Here is a 9,291-nt window from a genome sequence, read left to right as displayed (position 1 = left end):
CTATCATACATATATATTCCAATATTCTTGTCATATTATAAATATTAAAGATAATATGAATTAATTAATGCTCACTTCATTATAGGTATAAGTTTAAATCATTCCCAATAAATGAAGTCTTTTAACACCTACATATTTAAAAAATCTGCTGATAAGAACAATCAGAATATTATTTTTCTCTATAGCATCAATATAGGTACAAGTTGACATAATAGGAAAATACGATAGGAATAACATTTGTGCATATGTTTACACGATGGATGGAAAAATAAAACACGACATATGTACATGAATTATTATGTGTACTGTTGAATGTTTCGAATATTTATGGAGATATTGTATATATAATGTTTAAAAAAATCATAAATAACTCATTATTAGATTAATATATAAATCATTTCATTAAAGTAAAAATATATGTTTGGAATACTTTATAGCCCACAAAAGTTAATTTAAAGAATCCGCAACAATAATGGACCCCTTGTTGGTTGGTTTCATCTAATTATTGGCTGTTTTAGATTTGGTTTTAATTAAGCATTAGCTTCAAAGAATGGTTAGCCAATCGGCTTCAAAGAACACAAATAAATGATATTTTTGGCAGTTATGATAATAAAACTTTTAATTATACTTGGGAACATTTCTTCTTCAATACATTCTTAGGAACATAATTTTCTATATTTCATCTATATTATTAAATTGAACTTAATATCTAAAGATGATATATATCAATCTAATTTGTTTCGTTTGTAATATTAAAACTTAAAATTTAAATTTTATTTAAAGAATTTAACATCTTATACTATTAAATAATTCATTTTTATACCATAAAACAAAATTATATAGTATTAGTGAAATTTATAATTTTATGAAATGAAAAGGAGAGAAGTTATGAAGAACTTACCGTCCAGTATGTGAACAATCTCGGCCTGCTGTCACCATAAAGCTCCGGACTGACCTAACTAGTAGAATTATCAAAACTTCAGAAGACTCTAATACCTTAATTGTTTTGTTTACTTTCTTCTTAATTTTCAAAAACTATATAATTAACAGATGGTGTGCTATTAACCGTAACTATTTACTTAGTGTATTTTATATTGTTTAAAATTAAATTTATTAAAATGTTCTACATTAAATTAATTTTTAAATATCTTTATGAATAATTGAAAATGGAAAAATAAGTTAAAACAAAATAAAACTATGCACAATCAAAGAAGAATCTTGAAGTGAATAAATGATAATAATGACAGTAGTTATTATTGTCTATAATTATTTTGTAATCGAAAGAAGAGAATAATATTACAGTTGATAATAAAAGGAGGGGGTATGGGATTACGTGCATGTAAGGACAGGAAATGGAAGGAGTACCTGCCATCCAGCTTCGATGCTGTTGAGATCAGAGCCGTCAAATGATCCCGAAAGTATCCAAATCTGTGATAGACTGAATTCGTTGACCTCTTGGATTGATGGGTCCCACACGTTTATCGTCGCCTTCGCTCCGTAAACCTCTTGGGATGTTCCCGTGTATGCAATCGCATGCTAAGAAAATGTGCACAGGCATCAATCACCATCTATTCCGATTCGTTTTTGACTTCTTCAAGAAAATGAGTTATCGAAGGTGAGAGATACTACTCCACAAATTAATATTTTGGACCAATATGTTTATATTCATGCAATTAGTCGATTTGTGAACGAGAATTAAGGAAGAAAGTAACTAATTAATTGAAAGAGAGTTAAAAGTTCCCTTTCATTTTGAAAGGCCAAATAGCTCATCTTCAAGAAGATGATCTATCACATCTTTTCCATATTTCCAATCAAAAATCTTATCCACTAATTTGATCAGTTCATTAGACTTTTAAAAATAAAACCCTAGCAAGTCAGTGCCCTTTTTTTTATACTGCATGTTCTTATCATTTTCTCTAAAAATTATTTTTTGTAAATGAGATAATTTTAAATTTAAAAATCATAATAAAAATAAATAAACTAACATACTTCGTGTCCGCCGCCACTAACGACGTCAGGCACGTCGGTCCGACGGGACGTAGGGTTGATGATGGTTGATTGTTTCTTGCCAAAGTGAAACAAAGACTTGGCTCTCAAAACATCATGATTTGTGCTCCGCCGTATGGGAACCGTTCCTTTGGGACATCTTGTTCCATTCCTATGCCACATTTGCCATGCTAAATCTTCTCCTTCTCCCCTCTTTGAATCTCTTCTCTCTTCATCTTTTTTCAACATTTTCACCTTTGGCATCTCTGGTGCAACTCTCTGTCACATATTTCACCATTAGAACTCAGCAAAGTTTTCAAAACTAATAAACTCCACTTTTCAAAATTAATACAGTTACCTGAATCTTGTGATTTTTTAAAAGAGGATGATCCAAAGCTGGTTGCTTCTTTTTTTGAACACAGTCTATGATATCTCCATCTGGACTCTGGATTTTTTTTTTTAAAAAAAAAGACATGAGAAAAAAAAGAGAAATATATGGTCTAGGGCAAGGGTTATGTGTATATAATTATATGTACCTCAATGGTGATGACAGCAGGCTTGTTAATCTTTTCCAAGTGTTTCTGAATTCTTTCAAGCCTCAAGCTACTCACTTTCTTACTGTACTTTGAGTAACTTAAACCCGAAACGAGATCGAATTTCGCAACAAATAAGAGAGAGAAAAGAAGAAGCAGATGTCGATGACGACGAAGAAGAAGATGTAGACGAAGATGAGACAAAACTCCTCTCTTATTAGCAATAATGTTAGTGTTGGAAGCCATTATTATCTCATTCAGAGCCAAAGGAAAGTGATGAAAGAAGGTAACAAAGCATTACTATAAAAAAAAGTCTAGGTAAAAACAAACCACGCACTCTCCCTTACCTTGGAACTTTTTCTACCAGAGAAACAAAGAAAATAAATGAAGCACAATGACTTTTTTCCTTTTTTCTTCTGTCTAGAAAGCTTTAATAGCGGAGAGAATAGAAGTGGTTGAAAGGGTTTAATTAAACCTGAAACAATGAACACAAGCAAGGCAAAGGCAACGGCAACGGTTGGCTTACTATTTCACTATCAAAATCATCATTGCATTGGTTTCATATAATGAAACGAAACACAAAATCATATATTTTATTCAAACCCCGTTTTTTTAAAATTAATTTTGCGGTGTTAAATTTGCTCCAAAAGAAAAAGAAATCAGAAAAAAAAGAAGAAGAGAGTTGAAGGCATTAATAAAATCCCAGACCTACCCAACTGAACAGGTCCCCCTTCTATTTTCATTGCAGTTCTCCTTCAATGTTTGTATCTGCCACCTTATACTCTGCCCTTAATATTTCTTCTTCCATTTATTTATTTTCTTATTAAATACTTAAATCCCTTTTTCTTATTTATAAATACTTAATAATACTTTTATTTATTTTGTTGTGTATACACAACTTTTCAGGTTGTTGTATCATTATCTTTTCTTTACTTCTCAGACTCCCCATTTCTTTACCTTTTATTGAACTCCAAGTAGCACTCGATTGGTATCGTCTTTTTTATCCATCCTTTAAGGCCACCACATGTCAATGCCTTCTCATCAACATTTCCTCACACCTAATTCATACCTCCAATTTATCCATTTTTTGAACATGAAATGTTACCATATTCTTCAGCCTCGTACATCAATTTCCGTCTTCTAGTACAATATTTAATTTATTTATATATTTTTAAAATTTTAAGATTCTAATTTAAATCTTCTTCCTATGTTATTTTTTTACGTATTAATTGCCTTTTTAATGATAGATTATAAGCAGTTAGTTGTAATTATCATCATTTAGTAGTTTTAACATAATATTACTATAATAAAAATAGTCTATTAAAGAATTTCAAAAAATGAAAAAAAAGCTCTTGTTTGATTGAGAAAGGAAAAATAAAAATAGAGAGCGTGTTGTTTGTTGAAATTTCAACATATTGGAGAGGCTTGTAAGTTTCTTATTTCTTTTATAATAACTTTAATTTTCCTTTAGTTGGTAATGTATGAATTTTTTTTACTTATATGAATTTTCAATTTAATATCAATAAATAAGTTTATTTACATAAAATAAAATATAAAATTATTATGGGTGGTTTATAGGGAAAATGGCGCACGGTAAGTCTTCTCTCTCGGTGCATGTTAGCCGGGCTAACAGCAGTTGAGGACGGAGCTTTTTTCCCTTCGATTCTTGCTTTCCTTCTTCCCTCTCTAGATCTCCCCTTGGGGTTTTGTTTGTTCATGGCTGTTGAAGGTATCACATACAGGAGGAAGCTCTTCACGGCGAGTAACGATCAAGAATTGGATTTCTTCCCTTCTTCGGTGGTTGAGGGTTCATGCGTGGTTAAACCGCCTTGGTTGGTATTTGAGGAAGGTATCTCGGAATGGAAAATTTGCTTAGTTGGCCAATTTATTGGTCAGGCTCCAAATTTCGCTTCCCTCCATAGAGCTGTTGGTCTAATGTGGGGTAAGAATTCGTCGGTGAAGGTGAGTATAGCTGGTTCGAATCTATACATTTTTCATTTAATGATTCTTCTGCTAGGACTGGGTATTAGATAATGGTCCATGGCATATTCATCATAAGTTGATTTTTCTTAGGAAATAGGTTCCTAATCTGAAAGAATTACACTTCGATTTGCTTTGTATTCCTATATGGATTCAGCTTTTCATGTGCCTTTAGAATTATTTTCGAAGAAAGGGCTCAGTTATATTGCGAGTGTAATTGGCAAACCTCTTTATATGGACTTGATTATATCTAATAGAGAGCGTCTTGAGTATGCCCGTGTTTGTGTTGAAGTCTCTGCTAGGTCTTAGATCCCTAATTATGTTGATGTAGTTTTGTGTGATGAGTCATTGGCTAGAATTAGGGTTTATGTGCCTTAGATGCCTAGTTCCTGTGTTGATTGTGGGCGATTTGGGCACTCTGCAAAGTATTATTCCCAAGGAAAGCAAGTGGATCATGTTTGGAAGGTCAAAGCTCCTGTGCCAGCTTCTAAGTCAGGTGGATCTACAAAAAGTGATGAGAATTTTATGGAAGCTGGGAGTTCTATTGCTGGTACTGTTGTCTCAATGGATCCTATCCCTAGTAATGTGCAAAATGTTACTGCTAATGCTAATATGGTTCCCCATACTGTTACTGCTGATAACAATTTGGCTGATACCTCAAAGTTAGCTGGGTCTTCTGTTAAAGTCGACTATCATTCTGTTGCTGATGGCATCTTGGCTATTACTGTTGGCAACACTTTGGTTGATGCCACGAGAAAAAATGTGACTTTTCTGAGAGCTTGATGTGGCTTCTCACCCAAAGTCAGATGGACTCTCTCCCATTGTTGACAATCTTCCTATTCTTTTTGATTCCACCTTGGCTGATGTAGCTGAAGCAATCTGAGCCCTGTTATGGAGACTTGTTATGGGTCCTTGGAAGGAACTGTTGTTGGGTGTACTGCAGTGTCTGGTCTTGAACCTAGACATTGTTGTAGAACAGGCTAATTACCCTCCTTTGAAGAGGGACAGGGGCAGGCCAACGAAGGATGTCAAATTTGTAGGTGGTGTTTCTAAGAATAAATTTGATGTTCTCTCCTCCATTGATCCTGACAGCTTGGTGAATATTCCTCCTGCTGATTCTTCCAGGAAGCAAAGGGGTGCAGTTCTGGGTGCTTCCAAAATTGTTCAAGAGCTGAAGATGAAGAAGAAAGAGCATGTTGATAAGGTTAAACACATTGAGGAAAGATGTGGTACTTCTTCCTCCTCTACTTTGGCATGTTAGTGTGTTTTTGGAATGTTAGGGGCTTTAATAGTTCCCTTAAGCAAAGTGTTGTGCTGAAATGGGTTGTTAAATGCCATATTAATATATTATGTCTTCTTGAAAATAGAGTGAGGGAGTTTAATTCTGGAGATATTTTGTCAGGGAAGATTGTTGATTGGAGTTTTTGCTGCAATTATAGCCATGCAGAAAATGGCCGAATTTGGGTGCTTTGGCAAAATCACTTAGACTGCTCCATAGTTTCTGTTTTTAATCAGAGTATTACGTTCAAGTGTGTTTCTGGTGATAAGTGTTTCTTCACTACTACAGTATATGGTTCAAACGACGGCTCTGCCCGCGTTCACCTATGGAATCAGCTTGGTGCAATGGCCAATGTTGTGAGGAATTACGCTTGGTTTAATTGTGGTGATTTCAACGTTATTATTAACTTGAAGGATAGCTCGAGTCCCATTAATTCTTCTACTTTATCTGATATGTCTGACTTCCAGAATTGTGTTGAGGAGCTGGAATTTTCGATCATCAATTTGTTGGCCCTTTGTTCACTTGTTCTAACAAGCAACAGGGTTCTTTCCTGGCTCGCAAGTTAGACCGTGTTCTCATCAATCCTAGCTGGGCTGTGGCTTTTCCGTCCTCGGTAGTAGAGTTCCAGGCTCCTGGTGATTCGGATCACTGCCCGGCTATTGTCTAGCTATATAGGGACATTCCCACCGACAAGCCGAAGCCTTTCAAGTTCTTTAATTTCTGGGCTATGCACCCATATTTTATGTCTATTGTCAACGACTCGGGGCAGCTCCCTGTTATTGGAAATTCTGCCCAGGCGCTTTTCTTAAAGCTCAAGCATTTAAAAAGTCGTCTCAAGGATCTCAACAAGTCCCACTTTTATGATATTTCGGGACAGGTTCAAAGAAAGAGAGAAGAACTTAAAAGTATTCAACTCTCTAATTTGTGTCCTGTTTTTGTTGGCAATTTTATTAATGATGAGCTGATGGTTGAGAGAGAACTTCAGTCCCTTAAGCAAGCGGAGTTGATTTCCTACAAACAAAAGGCTAAAATTGACTGGATTAAGGATGGTGACCAAGGTACACGTTTTTTTCATTCTATGGTGACCAGCAGGAGGATGAGCAATACTATCCGAGTCTTTTATGACCAAGATGGGTTCAAATTGGATTCTTTCGAGGGCTTTTCGAATGAGGGCATTCGATTCTTTAAGTAGCAACTTGGGATGGTTGATCCTAATGTGAACCAATGTAATGTTAATATCATTAAGGACCTCCTTGATTTTTCTCTGCCTAGAGGTGTAGCTGATGCTTTGATCAAGGATATTTCTAATACGGAGATTAAAGATGCTATTTGAGGTCAAAGAAATAATAAATCTCCTGGCCCGGATGGCTTTAATGCTACTTCTTCAAGTGTGCGTGGCCTATTGTTGGGAATGACTTCTTAGCAGCTATCAGGTACTACTTTGATAACTCTTTTATGCTGCCATCTTTTAATGGTACTGTTGTAGTCTTGGTTCCTAAAGTCTCCAACCCGAACATGGTTAAGGACTATAGACCCATTTCTTGTTGCTTGGTCATTTATAAAACAAACACTAGGATCTTGGTGAACCGGTTATCTGTTATTTTCCCTAGCATGATCTCTATGAATCAATCCACTTTTGTGAAGGGGAGAAGCATTGTAGATAATACGCTACTTGCCCAAGAACTTGTTAGAGGTTATTCTAAGAAGAATATCTCACCTAGATGTGCTCTTAAAATAGATTTGCAGAAGGCCTTTGACTCTTTAGATTGGGAATTTATGAGAATCGTCTTACTTGCTCTGGGTTTGCCTGAAAGATTTGTTGGTTGGATTTGGGCTTTTATTACGAACCCTAGCTATTCAGTCGTTCTTAATGGTAGTCTCGTTGGCTACTTTAAAGGCGCTCGGGGTGTTAGGCAGGGTGACCCCCTTTCCCCTTATATTTTTGTCATGGCCATGAATGTTTTATCCAAGCTGTTGAACCTTGCTGCTTCTAAGGGAGTGTTTAATTTCTATCCCAAGTGTAAAAAAATCGGGCTCACCCATCTTTGCTTTGCGGACAACTTGCTCATATTTTGAAAAGGTTCCAGGGACTCTATTATTGGGGTGCAAGCTGTTTTGGACATTTTTTATTCGATGTAAGGTCTAAAATTGAATGCTAGCAAATGTGAAATTTACCCTGCTGGAATTTCTGCTCAGCAGCGTGCTACTATTAAGGAAGTTACTGGTTTTAACTTGGGCAGTCTCCCGGTGGGATACTTGGGTGTCCCACTGGTTTCTAGGAAGTTAACTGTGAAGGACTATCATTGCCTCATCGACAAAATCAAGGCCAAGTTGAACTTGTGGGCCAATAAGCACCTCAGTTTTGTTGGCAGATTGCAGTTGATCCGGGCTGTTTTATTCAGCATGTCAAACTTTTGGTGTATACAGCTTATTTAGCCAAAGGAGATTATTAGAACTATCGAGCAGCTTTGTTCTAGATTTTTTTGGAGGGGGTCTGATTTGCCTGCGAAAGGAGCTTTTGTTAGCTGGAGGAAAATTTGTTTATTGAAATCTGAAAGGGGTTTGGGTGTGCAAGACATTGGTGGTTGAAATAAGGCATGCATTGTGCTCTTGATTAGAAAGTTGTTAGCTAATGAGGGCTCCCTTTGGTTGGCTTGGTTGCAATCCTATGTGATTAAAAATGTTGATTTTTGGCAGTTAAGCATTCCCAATAATGTTAGCTGGAGCTTCAAAAGCCTTTTAAAAATTATACATGTTGTTTTTCACCTGTTTTCTAACTCGGCTTCTGATCTTAGCATGAGACGAATATGGGAAGACATGCGCATTACAACGCCCAAGATTCCCTGGCAACACTTGATCTGGCTCTCTGGGCGCATTCCCAAGCAGAGCGTTATTACATGGATGGCTATGCTAAATCGCCTTCCCACACGGGTTAGGCTCCAAGGATTGGGACTAGGTATTGTTGATGTCAATTGTGTGTTGTGTGGTCTCGAGGCAGAATCGAGGGAGCATTTGTTTTTTTATTGTAGTTTTGCGAAGCGCCTTTGGGGATCTATCCTTGCTTTGTGTGGTGTGCATCGAGTGGTTAGTAACTGGGACAGTGAGCTGGCTTGGGCGATACATTTCCTCAAGGATAAATCCCTCATCGTTATGATCCTCAAGCTTGCCTGGAATGGTCACATTTACTGCACCTGGAAGGAAAGAAACCACAAATTGTTTGGGGGCGATGCGAGGTCGGTGGAGGCTGTTCTACAGGACATTAAGGATGCTGTTCGGATTCGATTGTCCGGGAAGCCTATTAATAAGACTGACTCGAGGAATGCCATCCTCTGTACCAGCTGGGGCATTTCTTAACTATTTGTTTTTTCTTCCCTTTGTTTACTGCTATGGCTTTGTTTAGCATTGTTGGCTTTTCTTATCACTTGCTATCTTATGTATACTGTTATTTGTAGTAGGACCCCTGCTTTCTTGGGTAATGAATTGCAATTATCCAAAAAAATATAAAATTATTCT

The 9,291-nt window shown here is 36.3% G+C and overlaps 1 protein-coding gene across 1 annotated transcript; it reads right to left on the bottom strand.

Annotated features, from left to right (window-relative positions):
- Nucleotides 1–901: 901 nt before the first annotated feature.
- On the bottom strand, nucleotides 902–2,807 carry LOC120198921 (the record flags this gene model as incomplete). The annotated part of the gene is made up of 5 exons (XM_039200158.1): nucleotides 2,523–2,807; nucleotides 2,345–2,431; nucleotides 1,990–2,265; nucleotides 1,366–1,536; nucleotides 902–955 (listed from the first exon to the last, which is right to left on the bottom strand). Coding segments are annotated over exons 1-5 (831 nt in total), but the record flags the coding sequence as incomplete, so codon positions are not given.
- Nucleotides 2,808–9,291: the final 6,484 nt, after the last annotated feature.

The sequence above is a fragment of the Hibiscus syriacus genome, unplaced genomic scaffold (genome assembly GCF_006381635.1).
Source record: "Hibiscus syriacus cultivar Baekdansim isolate YM2019G1 unplaced genomic scaffold, ASM638163v2 tig00005030_pilon, whole genome shotgun sequence".
Classification (NCBI taxonomy): domain Eukaryota; kingdom Viridiplantae; phylum Streptophyta; class Magnoliopsida; order Malvales; family Malvaceae; genus Hibiscus; species Hibiscus syriacus.
This window is presented reverse-complemented; position numbering and strand designations above follow the sequence as displayed.